The 18,524-nt window shown below is 39.4% G+C and overlaps 1 protein-coding gene across 6 annotated transcripts in view; it reads left to right on the forward strand.

The window, feature by feature from the left end:
- The window catches only part of POP1 (POP1 homolog, ribonuclease P/MRP subunit), a 34,883-nt gene that overhangs the window by 2,673 nt on the left and 13,686 nt on the right, over positions 1-18,524 (forward strand). The window contains exons 2-12 of one of the 6 annotated variants that reach the window (XM_044743930.2): positions 464-607; positions 2,212-2,379; positions 3,701-3,876; positions 5,089-5,337; positions 9,277-9,364; positions 9,805-9,992; positions 11,199-11,455; positions 11,571-11,664; positions 11,886-11,933; positions 14,016-14,127; positions 14,721-14,840. In XM_044743930.2, coding sequence (XP_044599865.1) covers positions 466-607; positions 2,212-2,379; positions 3,701-3,876; positions 5,089-5,337; positions 9,277-9,364; positions 9,805-9,992; positions 11,199-11,455; positions 11,571-11,664; positions 11,886-11,933; positions 14,016-14,127; positions 14,721-14,840 — 1,642 coding nt within the window. In that variant the 5' untranslated portion in view covers positions 464-465. The remainder of the gene's footprint in view (positions 1-463; positions 608-2,211; positions 2,380-3,700; positions 3,877-5,088; positions 5,338-9,276; positions 9,365-9,804; positions 9,993-11,198; positions 11,456-11,570; positions 11,665-11,885; positions 11,934-14,015; positions 14,128-14,720; positions 14,841-18,524) is intronic. The other 5 variants (XM_070481382.1, XM_014847778.3, XM_070481383.1 and 2 more) reach the window with 5 other exon arrangements.

The following is an 18,524-nucleotide window of genomic DNA, read 5'->3' on the forward strand; positions in this document are numbered from 1 at the left end:
CATTGATTCAGGTGGCTCTTGTTTCACCTAAAATTTTTAATCAAATGTTTTAGCTAATTTAATTAATTTTTTTTACCATGGCATAGGGATCTTATATCTTGTTTTTCATTCTTTCAACATACTTTGTGCAGTGTCCTCATTGGTATATGATTTAATTATTTGGCATTGCAAACTGGAATATACTAATATGGTCTCTTCCATCAATAGAATTATATTTTTCTATTGAATGAAGTTTTTGGTGTTCATACCATTCATGGCTCCTCCAGAGATCCCCCTTGTTATGAATCCCTGTTGCAGAGCAATATCATGATAACCTTTTGATACTGTCAATTCACCTGTAATAAATGAAGATTTGTTATATTGAAGGATTAAATTTTGAGTCACATGAATACTTATTAAATTTATTTTTATTTTTGAATGGAAGTTCTCTTTCCCTGTGCTAAATTTATTACTTTCTTTCCAGAAATGTCTAATGCAAAAGAAAGAAAGCATGCTAAGAAAATGAGAAACCAGCCCACTAATGTGACTTTGTCTTCTGGCTTTGTGGCTGATAGAGGTGGAAAGCACCCTAATGGAGGTGGAAAACCTTTCCAACCTCAGAAACATGGTAAGAGACACACGGTATTCTCTCCACTCCCATTTGGATCCTGTTTCTTTTGTCAATTCCTTTTGATAGTCATTATCTAAATAGTAAATGACCTGAATTAAAAACAGGTACAGATACAGTTGACCCTCATTATTTGAAAATTTTATATTTGCAAATTCACCTAGTTGCTAAAGTTTATTTGTAACCCAAAAATTAATTTTCACGGCACTTTCACGGTCATTCATGGGTGTGGGAAAAGTGGGAAAAAGTTTGAGTTGCCCCGTGTGGGTGTTCTTAGCTTAGGTTCCCAGGTGCCGTCTTGTTTCAGCTTTCATACAGAGATGGCCAGAGGATGGAGACCGTAGTGAGCAGTGCAGCATAGTGCAAGAAGCTATGGCTCTGACCAGGGTTTGAATTCCAACTGTGGGACTGCCTCAGGCAGGTCCTTAACACTTCTGAACCTCATTTTCTCTTTGTAAGATAAAAGAAATAGAATCTACCAGGATCAGTTTTTACCATTTAAGATTATAATCTGTGTGAGATATGTATGTATATATGTGTCTGTGTGTGTACATATTTCCCCTAGGAATTCTGGTTCAGTATTTTCTAATTCAGTGTTCACTCTGACTTTACAGAACATAACTATTGGGAATAATGAAAATTGGCTATATGTATTTTAGAGCTGATATATTTTGTATCTACTTTAACTGCTATAATTAAATTACACTTCTGTATTTCCAAAAAAGAAGTACAGTGCAGTCATCATATCTTCATTTGACTTGTGTGCTTTAGAACCTTAAAAGGTGATATGAAGGTGATAGTTGTTCATTGGGCAGTGATAGAAAGTGCCAGTTTGGGAAGACAGCAAGCAGGTGACCAAGAACTTTTGGGGCACACTTTAAAGAATAGTGTGCAGTGGGTCTGATTAAGTAAGTTTTAGATTCATATTCAAAAGATCTACATTCAGATCCAACAGTTGATCCTCCCATGCCATGTGATAACCTTAACATATATTATCTTGTTTAAACCTTACAATGACAAACCTTGTAACAAGTTTCATGATTAAAGGGGCTTAATAATGAACACTATAGCAGAAACACCATAAAATTCTCTACTCTCTCCCTCCATTCACAGACAGGGATTTGATGCTGTCTTAAGGTCAGAATGGTTTCAATGCCCAGACATTTGTATGCAGACTCTGCTTTTATTTCCTGCTTTAATTTAACGTAGCCTCCCAACTTGAGTGTGCCAGAGAATTACGATAAAAGACTGAACATGCAAAATCATGTGGATCGTAGTAGTGAAGGGAGCTTAGATTTAAAAATCCATGTTGCACTATTTATATGGAGAAAGCTCCCTTGTATCAGTTATATCCAAGGTTCTTTCATGTGTCTACTGACATGATTGGCTAGTGTGCTGCCTACTAGCCATGTCACCTTGGGCAAGTTAATTCACCTCCCTAACTCCTCTTTAAAGAGAGGATAGTAATAGTCATCTTATAGCGTGGTTGTAGGATTAAAAACATGATCAGTGTTGCCACCCAGCATATGTTGTTCTCCACTGTAATCCTTAGCCCTGATAAGAGTGACATATTTCTTTTTGTTTTCTTTTTGAAAATATGCTAGAACCTGATTCTGGAACTTCACGACAGCGGCAAACCAAAATGACCCAACATTCACCACCTGAGCCTGATGTCAGTGAGCAGTCTTCCTCTAAAGTAATGTTTAAAAAAAAGGGAGGATGGAAAGCAGGCCCTGAGGGCACTTCTCAGGAGATTCCCAAGTATATAACTGGTAGGTATTTGGAAAGAAGTGATGTTTGATTGTACTGTGAGCTCTTTGTTTCTAATGCAGGCAGCTTTCTAAAGCCCTCTGTCCTCTCTCGGGCCTGCCTCTCTATCTCTCTCCTCTCGTCCCCTCCTTCCACTTCAGGCCCTTCTCGCCTCCAGGCTGGACTTTGGTCATAGCCTCCGTGGGCCTGATTGCTCTCCCTTCTTCTGTTTCTCTCCTTTCTCTTACCTGTCTTCTTGTAAGTCCTTATTTGTGAACTCTTCCTCTTTGCCTCAAAATCTTCCCTGTCCCCTTACCCCACTTTTAAAAAATGTAAAATGCCATCTACACTGCTCAACATAGCATTCTTCAAAGATGCAACCAAATTTAACAGTTAGTTAAATCTGAGTATCTAAGGGCAACCAAGACCTCTAAATACCTGTCTCCAGGCGCTTTGCAGCCTCATCTCCCATCGCCCCCCCATCACTCTCACCCCCACTGCTGCAGAACCCTATGTTCCTTGTACATACCTTAAGGGTACCTTCTGGTCTCTATGCCATCTTGGAGGAATTCACTTAAATTTCCCTGGTACTCTGTTTACTCTTCAGAAAAGAAAGTCTATTTTTCAATAAAGAAAATGAATAATAGTTATAGTTACATATTTGCAAAAAGCAGAAAATACTAAGAAAAAACCCTTTGAGTCAAAACCATTGTTTAAATTTTGTTTTTCTTTGTTTTTTTGTGTGATTATTGCACCTTAAAATGGTTGTGATTATAGTTCATGGAGCCCTCTGGGGTTTTTTGTTTTTTTTTAAAGATTGGCAGCTGAGGTAACATCTGTTGCCCATCTCTTTTTTCCTTCTTCTTCTCCCCAAAGCCCCCCAGTGCATAGTTGTATATTCTTAGTTGTGGGTCCCTCTAGTTGTGGCATGTGGGATGCTGCCTAAGCATGGCCTGACGAGCGGTGCCATGTCTGCACCCAGGATCTGAACGGGCGAAACCCTGGGCCACCGAAGTGGAGTGCATGAACTTAACCATTCGGCTACGTGGCCGGCCCCAGCCCTCTCTTTTAAAACACTCTTTGCAAATTTATTTTTTAACTTTTTTTCTGATTAGAAAAGTAAAACTGAATCCTTGCAGAAAATTTGAAATATGTAAAAGTTGAAGAATAGTTTCACAATTGTATCCTACAGAAATGACTACTATTGGTGTTAATCTAATAGGGGTTAGAGTGGTTGGTGAACCGTAAGCTCATGTACTTCCAATCTGTCTGCCTTCTGAAATCTACCAGGAAAAATGTTGGTTTAAGACTTGTTTTTCATGACAGTGCTATTTCCTTCAACAGCTTCTACATTCGCTCAAGCCCGAGCTGCTGAAATCAGTGCTATGTTGAAAGCAGTGACCCAGAAGTCTTCTAATTCACTGGTTTTCCAGACTCTGCCACGGCACATGAGACGAAGAGCCATGAGCCACAATGTCAAACGCCTTCCTAGACGGTTACAGGAGATTGCCCAGAAAGAGGTACAAATTTCCCTTAGTGTAAATGTTTAGGTTAGTAGTTCCTAAAAGAAATTGAGAAGTATTAACCTAATAGAATTTATTGAAATGAAAACTAAAAAAAATGCTCCTTTGCGTGTTGTTGGTTTAATCATTATCCCTTCCACCTCCACAATCCATTCCCCACCAAATTAGCAGGCTGTTGGATATTACACTGCTTTTAAATATAGCATGTGGAGCCCCTGTCTTTTAATGATGTTAAATAGTTGATGTTTCCTTGCCAGATTTAAAATAAAATTCTGACCCTCTTAACAGATAAGCAGTTGTAGCTCTGCATGTTGGGGTGTGGCCATCTTGGAGTTGGAAGGTTAACAAAGGTAGCAACGCCTAGTATTTGCCTTTTGACTTTTTCAAAGTTAAAAACGTGGACTTGGATTTAATTGAACTTGAACTTGTTCAAGTCTAAGTGTTTTTGGTTTTACGAAAGTTCTTAGCTTGGACATTCTCAGGTTGTCTAAGCTTCCATGTCTTTACTAATTGATTCAGAATTTCTTTATCAAGTGCCTTATAGGTACTGGTACCATACTGGTGGTGGGGTCGGACTTCATCAAGGTAGAGTCCTTATCCCTAAGGGGCCCACAAACAAATGGAGAAGAGTTTTTTCACGAAGTTTGGCTTGGCTGTAGAAGAGATTAAGAGTAAAAACTAAACAGGAATTTTGTACTTTCGAGATTTAATTTGAAATCTGTTTCCCAGTAGTATCATTTAGCGTTTGTCTGCCAATACCTAACTGACAGGAAATGTCTAGGTTTTCCCCACTTTTATATTTTTGATCATAAGTTTTGGTTTTAGTTACAATCTTAGAGGTTAAAAAAACAACAAAAAGCTAGCATTTGATTTATTCCCTCTTGCTCTGTAGTGTTAAAAGGCACAATAAGCTTGAATTACTGTGTTGAACATTTTATAGATATTCTAGTCTTCATAGTCCAGGAAGCTTGCCCAATTAGTAAGGGATAGAATTGTGCTTCCTTCTTAGGTTTACGTGTCTCTAAATCTTCACTTTCTGTTGCCTCCTCTGTTTTCATTGCAGAAATCACTAAGTTAAAAAATTAAGCAAACTAATGGGGTCTGTAAGGTACTCCACTAACTCTAAGGTTAGTTGTTTGAATTCCTAACATTTAACTTTCTTATGAGATGGTTACAAACTAGGATCTGCCTTTTTTCTTGAAACTATAGGCAGAGAAAGCAGTGCATCAGAAAAAAGAACATTCAAAAAATAAATGCCATAAAGCTCGAAGATGTCACATAAACCGGGTGCTAGAATTTAACCGTAGGCAAAAGAAGAACATATGGTTAGAAACTCACATCTGGCATGCCAAACGGTTTCACATGATCAAGAAGTGGGGCTACTGCCTCGGGGAGAGGCCGACCGTCAAGAGCCACAGAGCCTGCTATCGAGCCATGACTAACCGTTGCCTCCTTCAGGTATACTTTTCCAATTGTTTTTTTTTTTAAATTTTTGTTTAGATCCTTTCTGATATAGATGGACTTTTAGAATAGTTCATGGTGTGCCAAAGCCCTGTGGATGAGATTATTCATTTTAAAATTGATTACTGAGCATGAGGCACTTTGCCAGATGCTGGGGGTGAACCAGCCTGAAGTTATTAAGGTAGACTGACACTGATCAAATAATTAGCAGAATATACAATTGTAAGGGAAAAATATGCAGTACTTTGAGCGTTAGTAACAGAGGAACAGGGAAGCTTCCGCATGGAAGTGATGTTTGAGCTGAGCTCTAAGCGATAAGAAAATAGGAGAGTGAGGGAGGCAGAAGGAAGCCAGGTAAGAGCAAAGACTTGAAATAAATTCTGTGTGACAGAGATGAAGAGAGTGAGAGCAAGGCTAACAGTAGGATGAGATTAGTTCTGGAGAAGTAAGGAGGAAGCAGATCATGCAGGGTCTTGTTGGTTATGTTTGAAATTTATTTCGCATTGGTTCATTAGGTAGTCATTCATCAACAACAGCTATTTGAGAACCATCTGTGTGCACTGAGCAGTGTTCGAAATTCTCTTCTAGATATTCCTGATTCAGTGGGATGCTAGGAAGTTTGTTTTAAACTCTTTGAGAGGATAGTTGGTTTTAGAGCCTCATAATTTTTATCTGGCTGCCTCCCCAATTGCTAATTCAATTGCTTTCTCTCTCTTCTAGTATATAGTTAGAAATTTGATCTTTGCAGAGGGCCTACCTTTCAATGACAGGATGACCTTGGCCAGCTTTCAAAAGCCACTGGTATTAGTATCCTCTGATACCTCTTCAGATCAATATAGCAGAATAATCAATACAAGAACCTTTTTAAAAATTTGTGGTAAAATATACATAACATGAAATTTACCATTTTAACCATTTTTGAGGTCTAGTTCTATGGCGTTAAGTATATGCACATTGTTGTGCAACTATCATCACCATCCATCTCCAGAACTTTTTCATCTCCCTGAACTGAAACTCTGCACACATTAAACACTAACTCCCCTTTCCTCTTTCCCTCCAGCCCCAGGCAACCACCATTCTGTTTTCTGTCTTTATGAAGTTCACTACTGTAGGTACCTCATAAAAGCAGAATCAAGCAATGTTTATCTTTTTCAGACGGGCTTATTTCACTAAGCATAAGGTCTTCAGGGTTCATCCATGTTGTATCGTGAGTCAGAATTCCCCTCTTTTTTGCAGAGGAAGACTGGCCCTGAGCTAACATCCGTGCCCATCTTCCTCTGCTTTATATGTGGGACACCTGCCACAGCATGGCTTGATGAGCGGTGCGTAGGTCCACACCTGGGATCCCAAACGGCGAACCCTGGGCTGCCAAAGTGGAATGTGTGAACTTAACTGCTGCGCTACCAGGCTGGCCCCAGAATTTTCCTCATTTTTAAGGCTGAATGATATTTCATTGTATATATTTACCACATTTTGTTTATTCATTCATCTGTCAATGGACACTTGAGCTGCTTCTACCTTTTGGCTATTGTTGATAGTGCTGCTATGAAAATGGATATACAGGGGCCGGCCCTGTGTCTGAGTGGTTAAGCTCTATACTCTGCTTGGGTGGCCCAGAGTTTTGCCAGTTGGATCCTGGGTGGGGACATGGCACTGCTTGTCAGGCCACAGTGAGGTGGCATCCCACATGCCACAGCTGGAAGGACCCACAACTAAAAATACACAACTATGTACCAGGAGGCTTTGGGGAGAAAAAGGAAAAATAAAATCTTAAAAAAAAAAAAGATGGATATACAAATATTTCCTCAATCTTTGTTTTCTGTTCTTTTGGGTGTGTACCCAAAAGTGGAATTGCTGGATCATGTATTAATTCTATGTTTAGGTTTTTGAGCAACCACCATACTGTTTTCCACAGAGGCCACACTATTTTACATTCCCACCAGCAATGCACAAGCGTTCCAGTTTCTCCATGTCCTCACCAACACTTGTTGTTTTCTATTTTTTGTGGGGTTTTTTTGATAATAGCCGTCGTAATGGGTGTGAAGTGAATACAAGAACCTTTTAAGAGCCTTTGATTTGAAGACTCAGCTGCAGAAATCATAGATTCTAGTTGAATTCTTCATTTTACTTTGAGGAGACTGGGATCCAGAGAGATGAAGTGACTTGCCCAGGGCCACACAGCTTGTTGGTGGCCTGTGTAGCACCTGGGCAGCTGATTCTTCTGGCCTGTGCTTTTTCCATTGCACTCTGCCATCTCTCAAATTTTAGGACAGACCTAAGAGTTGATTCTCATTTTGGGCAAGATTTTTGCTGAGGCTATCAGATATTTTCTTTATATTTAATCAGCCCTAAGTAATAAAAATAATAGCTAATAGTAACAAATATTTAGAGTACTTAATTTATGCCTGTTTTGGTACTTTACATATGTTTACTCATTTAATCCTTACAACACTATGAGGTAAGTTTTTACCGTTACTTCCATTTTACGAATGAGGAACTCAGGTATGGAGAAGTTAGGTAATTTACCCACAGCCGTACAACCAAAGAGTGGTGAAGTTGAGATTTGAGCCCAGGTAGTCTGACTCCAGAGTTACACGCTCTTAACCATTATTTTCTCTCAGCCAGTTGTATAAATTTGGGTGAGGTTCATCTAGCTGACAGCTGAGGGTAGATCACTGTTGCTGGGAAGGTTTCTGTGTGTGAGTGATAGCATTGATTGATGGGAGTTTGTCAGAAGCTTACCTATTATCTGCATTTAATTTTTAGTTGCTGAGTGTACTGAAATTGCTTAAAGGTGCTGGGGCAGAGGGGTTGGTTTGGGGGTGAGTGAGCCTGACTTGGCTTCTCCACTTACTGATTGTATGGCTTTGTTCGAGTAACAGTCTCTGTCTCCGTGTCCTCATCTGTCAAATAAGATAACAATAGTACCTGGTTCTTCAGGTGTTGGGAGAATTAAATGACAGTCTGTGCAAGGAGTTAGCGCAGCGCCTGGTGCACAGTAGCCCTACAGTGACTGTTATTATAGTTCTTTAACATATTGATTTTACTAGCTCAGTTTGATCTCTCTTCATCTTATTTAAATTGGTAAGGTCTTACTGTCATTACTCTCATTTTTCCTTGTACACTGTTTAGTCAAAGTTGCATATCATAGTCAAGACAGCATGAGAGGAATAGAGAATAAATTAATTGCAACATGTATCTCTGGGCTCGGTGTTAAGTTATCTTTAGATCCTGAATTAGCTGACCAAAGTGAACAATCTTAGCATAATTTTGCGGAATTTATTACTGCTTGCTAATTTGACTCTGGTTTATTACTTTAGGGGGATTTTAGGGAGGAATAATCCTTTACTTAGAGGCAGCAGTTTTTATATCTTTCTTATAACTTGTCTATGAATATGAGGTGAAACAAATATTTTTTTCTAAAAAGTAGGACACTGTAACCTACATATTAAATGGAAGTTCATTTTGTTTTTGATTCAAATGGGTTTAAGAATATTTGCTGATATAGTAGGAGTAGACAGGTTTCAGATTTTGACTTAGGAAATAATAGCTTTAGCAATTTGTTCTGTGTCTTGAACTTCTAGAGGTTTTTCTGATGTGGCTTTTGGCTTCTTAGCAATTTTTCTTTTTTAAAGATTGGCCTCTGAGCTAACATCTGTTGCCAATCTTCTTTTTATTTTTCTTCTCCCCAAAGCCCCCCAGTACATAGTTGTATATTCTAGTTGCAGGTCCTTCTGGCTGTGCTGTGTGAGATGCCGCATCAGCGTGGCCTGATAAGTGGTGCCGTGTCCACACCCAGGATCCAAACTGGTGAAACCCTGAGCTGCCACAGCAAAGTGCACAAACTTAACCACTCAGCCATGGGGCTGGCACCCTTCTTAGCAATTTTACCCCATGTAAATTCCTAAGTATTTAATTGTGTCTCCCTCTGTGCAGGATTTATCCTACTACTGTTGTTTGGAGTTGAAGGGCAAAGAGGAAGAAATACTAAAGGCACTGTCTCCAATGTGTAGCATAGACACAGGTAAACTTGTTTCAAAGCTGAGTCCTTTTTTAGTCTTTGTATATTTATTCATTTTATGGATAAGTGTCTGCTGTAAGCATTTTGGAATTTAAATATATATAAAAATGTGTGAGACAGTTCTTGTTCCCAATGAGTATATTAATATATGGAAAGCTTTGGGTGGCTTTTAAATCATTTCTCACATTGTCAAGTGTAAAGTGAAAGAACCATTATTCTAATGGAGTGAATTTAGCCAGGAAGAAACTCAGGACTCATTAAATTGTTCATTTAATAAATATTTATTGAGAACTTACTGTGTCCCAGGCTTTGATCTAAGCGGGCATCAAAACCAAAACCTTATCCTTCATGGAGATGGACAGTAAATAATAGTATGGCCATCAGGAAGTAATCCTGCAGCGTCAACACTTGAAATTGTGGAATTTTGTTTCTGTTTATGTCAGGATTGACTTTTGCAGCAGTTCACTGCTTGTCTGGAAAGCGCCAAGGTAGCCTCTTGCTTTACCGGGCAAATAAATATCCTAGAGAGATGCTGGGGCCTGTTACATTTATTTGGAAGTCTGAGAGGACCTCTGGTGACACTTCTGAGAGCAGGCAGTTGTGGATCTGGATTCATCCAACTCTCAAACAGGTATAATCCTGGAGATTATTTCCCCATCACTCTGTTACTGCATTCTTGATTACTGTTGGACATCAATGCTGTAGAAATTTAAATGGTATAAAAGTTGGACTGATCTTGGTATTTGAATATAGGAAGAAAAGCTGTGTGAAGATTAAATGAAGCAAATCTTGACCTCTCACTTTTTAGTAAGCCATGAGTAGAAGTAGAGATGGAAACCAATCTTACTATGCAAATGGCTTCAAATGTTGCATTTGGATTGATGTTTCTGCCATGCCTGAATTGGTTCATTGGTATCTAGGTGCCTGTTAGAACCTAGTTGGTGATGAGAAGTTGTTTTGTTTTGTTTTGTTTTTTTATTGAGGTCATAATAGTTTATAACATTGTGAAATTTCAGTTGTACATTATTATTTGTCCATCACCATAGGTGTGTGCCCCTTTACCCCTTTTGCCCACCTCCCAATTCCCTTCCCCTCTGGTAACCACTAATCTGTTCTCTTCGTCCATGTGTTTGTTTAACGTCCACATATGAGCAAAATCATTTGCTGTTTGTCTTTCTCTTTCTGGCTTATTTCACTTAACAAGGTCCATCCATGTTGTTGCAAATGGGAAGATCGTGTCTTTTTTATGGCTGAGTAGTATTCCATTGTATATACATAACACATTTTCTTTATCATTCATTAGTCAGTGGGCACTTGGGTTGCTTCCACATCTTGGCTATTGTGAATAATGCTGCAATGAAAATAGGGGTGTATAAGTCTCTTTGAACTGTTGATTTCAAGTTCTTTGGATAAATACCTAGTAGTGGTGTAGCTGGGTAGTATGGTGTTTCTATTTTTAATTTTTTGAGAAATTGATGACAAGTTGTTTTGAGTAATTCTGATGATTTTTTAATACTGCATGTAGCTTACCTTCCCTTTTTAGCATATTCACTGCTTGTATATGGTATGGTATAAAATTTTCTCTTTCAACTTTTTAGAAAAATTTGATCAGAGTAGTGATGTTGTTTTCCTTAATTTTTGACATTTAGGAGTTTCTTTTTCTGTGAAAAAAACTCAAAAAATAAAAAAGCTTTTTGATGTTGATGACTTTAATTTGTGAAGGGATGAAAATGTAAATTTTTAAAGGGAGAAAAAATAACATAAACTAAACCAATTTAAATTTGTAGTGTATTTAAATTTCAAAATGTAAAAGTAAAATGTTTAAATATATCCTTAGGATATTTTAGAGGAAATAAAAGCAGTGTGCCAGTGTATGGAACCCATCAAACCAACTGTCTGCATCCAAGACCCCGTTCTGTCACCATCCCAAGAAAAAAGCCAAACTGAACTGCCTGAGGAGAAAATTGGCAAGAAAAGAAAACGGAAAGATGATGGAGAAGATGGTAAACCAATTAAAAAAGTTATTGGTGATGGAACTAGAGATCCATATCAGCCATATTCTTGGATCTCTCCAGCCACCGGCATTATAATCAGGTACGGGTTGAATTTGCTCTGAACACTTTCAGTAAAGTCTTGCTCTATTTTTGCCTGTGGCACAAACATTGTATTTAATGGAAGTTTGCATTTTGAGACCTTCTCTCTCTTTCAGTGATTTGACGATGGAGATGAACAGATTCCGGCTCATTGGTCCGCTTGCCCATTCCATCCTAACTGAGGCACTAAAAGCTGCTTCCGTCCACACTGTAAGAGAAAATATGAGTGTAATGTTCTATTTTAGTCATGTTCTTCTCAACAAATTTATGAAACCTTACATATAATTTGGTAACATTTGGACCATGGCTTATAAATGTTTATTTCCCTACTTAGGCTTATTATTAAAGACTTTATCATCTTTCACTTCTAGAAGTGAAAGTAATCTCAATGAATGTAGCAAGTAAACTGACTTTTTCTTATTTAAATACAGATGACTCTTGCAGTGTCTCGTAGAAGGGTCTTGTCTTCTGCTCCTTCGGTGGGTAACAAGAGCCCCTAAAATCCCTGAAAGTGTCTACAATTTTTTTTTTGTTTGTGCAGGTGTGAGGCATATTTTCTGGGGCTAGTTTTAATGATCTGTGATGCCTAAAAAGTTTGAGAGCAATATGTCTGGTGCAGCACTGTCCAGTAGAACTTTCTGTGAGAATGGTGTTCCATTGTGCTATCCCATACTATAGCCACTAGCCACATGTGGCTGTTGAGCACTTGGAATGTGGCTAGTGTGACTGAGGAGCTGAATTTGTACTGTTATTTAATTTTAATTAACTAAAAATTAAATTCAAAGAGCTCTCTGTGCCTAATGGCTGCCATGTTGACAGCACAAGTCTAGATAGTAGGGCCTAGACTGGGAATTAGACACTCTGGGTTCAGGTTTGGGGTGTTTTCCTATATTAGTGCAGTTAACCTTTTAGTGTCTGTGCCTCTCACAGATTTGACGTGGTCAAATATGATGATAGATCTGAATAGCTTGTGAGCTTTTAGAAGAAAGATACTTTAAAAAACAAAGGCTGCTTCTCTCTTCCCTGCTTCCACGCTGGTCTCAATCCTGTTGTCTTCCTGACTTCCCTCCCTCGTTCCACCTTTTCAGTCCGTTCTCTACCCAGGAGGCAGAATGATCTTTGAACAGTTTATTCATGTCATGTTACTTCCTGATTAAAAGCTTTTGAATAGCTTCTCATTGTATCTAAGATAAAATCCAAAGCCCTTAACGTGACTGCGTCATCTCGTGCCTTCCTGCCTCCTCCCTCTGCACCTCCTGCACTTCTGCCGCATTGGCCTTCCTTCAGCTTCTAGAATATGTCTGTTCTCATCTGCCTTAAAGCCTTCACACCTGCTTTTCTCCGCCTGCCAGAACATTCTGCCTCCACCACTCTTTGCTTGGCTAAACCTTCTTCATTCTTCAGGCTTTAACATTTATATCCTTTACCACTAGAATCCTTTCCTGATCCCCCAAAGTTAAATTACAGCCCTCCTGCTGTTTTTATTGCATCTTGTACTCTTGCTCAATTTATATGTCTAGATTTGTTTTATAGTATTATTATGATTATTTTTTGGTGAGGAAGATTCGCCCTGAGCTAACATTCGTGCCAGTCTTCCTCTGCTTTGTACGTGGGATGCCTCCATAGCACGGCTGAGGAGTGGAGCAGGTCTGTGCCTGGGATCCGAACTTTAACCACTCAGCAGCGGAGCTGGCCCCTAGATTTGTTCTGTGTCTTTATGACACTTGTGTTGAGCTTCGTGCTGGCAAGGGCAGGGGCAGTCCTGTTCTTTGCTTTGTCCCCAGTGCTTAACACAGTGCCTGGTGCAGAGTAGGTGCTTCACCCTAGCTAATGAGTTGCAGAGGGAGGGAGGATTTGAACCCAGGAGGTTTGGTTCCAGAGCTTGTACTTAAACTACTAAGCTCTGCTGCCTGAGTTTCTGTGAGGTACACGGCGCGTGTGTTACGGATTGCTTCTTTAGAATCCATAAGGGCACGTCCTGTTTCAGTGAACTTCAGTATGAATCATGGCTATAGGTTCTCCTTGTGGGCAAACACATGGTACTTGGTGTGCTTTTGGAAACCTTGCTCAATTCCTAGTTCTGTCTGGAAAAAAATATAAGTATTTATGTGTCTTATTTGAAGTTTCCAGGCGTATAATATAGTTGTAATATATCCTTTAGCTCGAGATTTCTTCAAAAGGTATTAGTTTGGTTTTTCTTTGGTGAGGAAGGTTTTATTGCTTAAATTGGTGGTAATAAAGTTGGTGACTGTAGGAGAGGAGCAAAGAGCAAGGCCTGTCTTGTTCCACTGTGCTTGAGAGAGAACGCAGGCGTGAAGTAGCGTAGTTAGGTAGTCTCTGAAATCCTGAGAGAGGTCTAGTGCTGTGTCCTTGCCTCTAACCAGAAGAGTAGTTAGTCTGGTGTTAATTACTGTGTTAAATACAGTGGCAGTTTCCCCGATTCCCTCCATAAAACATTCATTCCCATACAGGAAAAAAAGGTGAGGGCCGATAGCAACCAAAACAAACTTAGTAAGTCTGATTCATTATTTGTCTGGTGAGCAGGAGTTGTTATTTTTCAGGAGGGAGAGGACACAGAGAAAACACCTCACTGCTGGTGGGTTGAAACCTGTAGGAATCCTGATAGCGTTTCCCTTCATCACAGACAAGAAGCCATTTTTGAACTGTTGGGAGGTATGCAGAGGGAATACCGGGTTGCGCTGGGGAAGAAGGGAGCACTGGGAAGTGGGTTAGAAGAGCATTTTCCTTTGGGCTGCCTACATGTAGTGGTGCTTTTTAACTTATAGCTGTTTGTTATAATACAGCAAGAAAGCGAGTAAGAGAGGTGCCTGAACTCAGTAAATAGAGTGATACTGTTTGAGTTTGTTAATGAAACGACAAACAAATGAGATGTTAGTATTCTAAAAAACTGGCATTAGGACACTATAGACAAGTGCACATACCTGGTACTAAACTCAAATCTGTACTCACCTGCATGATTGCCTTTGTGCCTGTAGCTACTATAGTTATCATTGACAGAAACATACATGCTCAAGCTGTAGAATAACCTGTTAGTTAATTTAATGTTTTTTGTGAGAAACTTCATTCTTTATGAATGTTAATTTATCCTCTAAAAGTATCAATGGGGAAAAAAGAGAATACATGTTCTTAAATAATTAGCCCAAGAAGAAAGTTTCATTAGAAAAATTTTAAAACTCAAGCAAATATGTATGTGTTGTGAATGACTTTCTGTGAGCTCGTTCTTGTTTTGTTTTGTTTTTGTTGAGGAGTAACATCACCAGCAGAAATTCCGGCAGGTACTGTTCTGGGACTCACGGTTGGGGATCCTCGAATAAATTTGCCTCAAAAGAGGTCCAAAATTTTGCCCAGTCCAGAAAAATGCCAAGGTAAGGTTCTTGAAACAGCCCTGGTTTTCCTTACTATTTTGAGCAGGCTAGTCCGTCCCATTAGAGTTCTGTCTGTGAAAGCTCTGCAGTTGCTTCATCTGTAAAAGTTAGGGCCATCTGTATCTGCCTACCTTTCAGGGTGATGATCAAAGAAGGTGGTGTGTGTGGAACTATCTTTTAGCTGTAAAACACGTAGCCTGATCCTTATATTCATTTTTTTCCCTGAGTTCTTTATTTTTAGTAAAACCTGTCTCTCTGCAAACTGGGTTCTCTGAAAATGCCTGGCATTTCAGAATTTTAATTGTGAGGAAGGGATCTGCACCCGCAGCTGGTCTTGTGCTCATGGAAGCCTCTGTCTGACCATACAGATGATCCAGGTTCGAATCCTGGCAAGGCCATCCCAGGTGCTGAAGGGTAAGATGTCTTGGTTTAGACTCAGTAGAGTGGCCTGAGGGAGTTTGGCTGGGTGGCATAGGAGGGTGGGTAGGGTCTGGCTAAAATTTTAGTCTGATCTGGGATTTGCAGCAGTTGTGATGATGTTTTATTGTGTTTACTGTCATTTAAATATGGTTAATTGGAAGAATCATTAAAATTAGCTCGTGAATTTTTGGAGAAAAAGTACAGATGTGTATGACAACAACTGCAGAATTTTTTTTTTACCTCCACATCTAGTTAGATAGCATATTAAAGGGGCAATAAATTACTCTGTCAGAACTTCAGGTGAAAGGAGGATTGGATGAGGGAGGAGTTTGAAGTTACCTGGGTAAGTTAGTTAATTCTGGAGCCCACAGCTTTAACCAGTGAGTTGCTGCATCTTTTCTTTAACGGCAGTACGTTAGTGTCGACTATCTCGATCGCCTTAAAGCTATGGTTAAACTCCACTTCTTTTCTCTTGTTGCCTCAGATTCTTTTTTGGAATGAGGCAGTTTTGTATTAAATCCTTTCTAGGGCTTTAACTTAATATGAATCAGTTCAAGGAAAATTAAAGTCTATCTTGAAAAACATGATTTAGTTTTTACTATAAAAGCTTGCCATCTTGTTAGTCATTGTGAATTTCATTAAAACCTGTTTTAGGTAATTTCTTTGAAGAAGTATTGGCATGTGAGCTACACAAAGAAGTAAACTTCTTAAGGAGTTGGTATTATACCAATATTATTAACAAATGTAATATATTATCTAGGAAGGTAATTCAAAACTAAAGTTAGAAGCATACTTTGATGAGCTGAGTCAGTAAATAAAAGATTAATCCTTGGAAGAATCTCAATGTCATGATGATCTAAAACTTAATTCTCTGACATAGTTCCAGTCTGTCTGTCTATGTCTGAAATCATTCGCTACCTATTTTGACTTAGGTAAAACAGACCAATTCTGGTGGTACTTAAACTATAAAGAAGCGTTTGCCTGATTTGGATAACAAACTCTTTATCTTTTTATGTGTACTGGAAACTGGAGAGCTCTGAAGAGAGAGGGTACAGGAATGTGATACTGTGATATGATAAGAAATATATATTTTCTTTTTGTCCACAGTTCCTGACACACAACTCCTAAAACCCTGGTGATTTACTAAATAAGTGCCATAGAGGCTAAAGGAGCATCTTTTGTTATTCATAACAAGCCCCTTTCAACCACACTTGAGTTTATGTTGATGAGATGACTTTTGGAAAGGCCCTGAGCATGGTGGGCAGTTTGCCAGGGGAACCAATCACATGATTATGGGGTTGGAACTTTCAGCCCCCACCCCTACCCAGAGGGTAGAGGGGCTGGAGATTGAGCTCAGTCACCATTGGCCAATGATTTAATCAACCATGCCTACTTGATGAAGCCTCCGTAAAAATCCTAAACAGTGGGGTTCAGAGAGCTTCCAATTTACTGGACACGTGGAGGTAGGTGCTGGGAGGGTGGAGTGCCCAGCAAGGGCATGGAAGCTCCCCACCCCTTCCCCTGTACCTTGCCCAATGCATCTCTTCCATCTGGCTGTTTTCTGAGTTGTATCCTTTTATAAAAACAAAAACAAAAACAAACAGCATAATCTTAGTAAGTAATTTGTGTTCCTGAGGTGTGGGAGCTGTTTCTAGCAAATTGTTGAACCCAAGGAGGAGGTCATGGGTGAAAGCAATTTATAGCTGATTGGTCAGAAATGGGACACCAGGACTTTCGGTTGGCATCTGAAGTGGGAGCGGTCTTGCAGGACCAACTCCTTCACCCACAGGATCTGATGCTATCTCCAGGTAGATAGTGTCAGAATTGAGTTAAGTTGGTGTCCGAGAATTGCTTGCTGTGGGAGCTCGCACATTTGAGTGTGAGAGGTGTTGAGAGTGGAATAGTGGGAGAACAGAGAAGGAAACCTTCAGTAAGAATGTAAGTGATGAGACATATTCTTAGATGCTTTGAAGAAATTTACTTGAGTATTTGGTTCTTGATTTTGAATTACATATTAGTAATGTGTTTTTGAAAATCTTCTCAACTTCATTAAGACAGCATTTCACTGTGTGTAACTGGTTTTCTCGGTGAGATTTAAAAATATAATTTCTGGGCCAGCCCGGTGGCACAGTGGTTAAGTTCGCACGTTCCGCTTCTCGGCGGCCAGGGGTTCGCTGGTTCGGATCCCTGGTGCAGACATGGCACTGTTTGGCAAGCCATGCTGAGGTAGGCATCCCACACATAAAGTAGAGGAAGATGGGCATGGATGTTAGCTCAGGGCCAGTCTTCCTCAGCAAAAAGAGGAGGATTGGCAGTAGATAGCTCAGGGCTGATCTTCCTCAAAAAAAAAAAAATAATAATAATTTCTTCTATACTGTTGTTTTAGTATTTGCTTTCCTTAGCATCTGCTGATTTCCTTTGCTAGATTATTTTAACTAGTCTTTGCCTTCCACAGATGAATATTTTGCTTTAGAAAATATCGAACTTACATTGTGCTCATGGCTTTTTAAAATCTTCCTCTTTGCACACTCTTTGGTAATGTGTACACCAAACAGGGGAAGAGGCAAATTACCGTGAGAATGATGGTCAGAGATCATCCTTTACTTTTCACAGCTTTAACAAGCTCTTTTAGAGCACTATCTACAGTGGACTTTCAGAAGCGCCCATTATTGGTCATTTTGCCTTGACTTCTCTTTCTGCTCTTGGGAGGAAAAATCCTCATTGCCTCAGCTGGGCCCCTTTAACTACTCTGCACATTGAATTTAAAATAGAGTGAGTTTGAAGACTGTAACTTTGATTTATTTGATTCCCAAATGAGAAAGCTTTTTATTAGTTTCCTTTGCTTCTCTTAAGTAGAACTTAAGAAAGTTTTATTTTAAAATTTGAGCATCTTTAAATACATTTAAGAAAGGAGAAAACAGGCTACTTCCTTCAACCTTCGAGTCACGATTCTGGAGTTATGTAGTCAGTTAGCTTTTCTCTGGGTATGAAAAAGAATATGCTTATGTGAGCCGTGGGGAAGGACTTAGAATTACATTCGGAATTGATAGGCAAACTAGGCACAGCTAGGTGCGTGCTGACCACCTGGTGACTTTCTTTTCTCTCACTGGTCAAGACTGTTGACCGAAAAGGGCCTTCCCCGTTACCTTCAGACATGCTCTATTCTGTTTTAAATAGACTTTGTATTTTAGAAGTTTTAGATTCACAGCAAAATTGAGTGGGAAGTACAGAAAGTTCCTGTATACCTCTGCCCCCACACGTGCA

This window comes from Equus asinus, chromosome 12 (assembly GCF_041296235.1).
Source record: "Equus asinus isolate D_3611 breed Donkey chromosome 12, EquAss-T2T_v2, whole genome shotgun sequence".
NCBI classification, from domain to species: domain Eukaryota; kingdom Metazoa; phylum Chordata; class Mammalia; order Perissodactyla; family Equidae; genus Equus; species Equus asinus.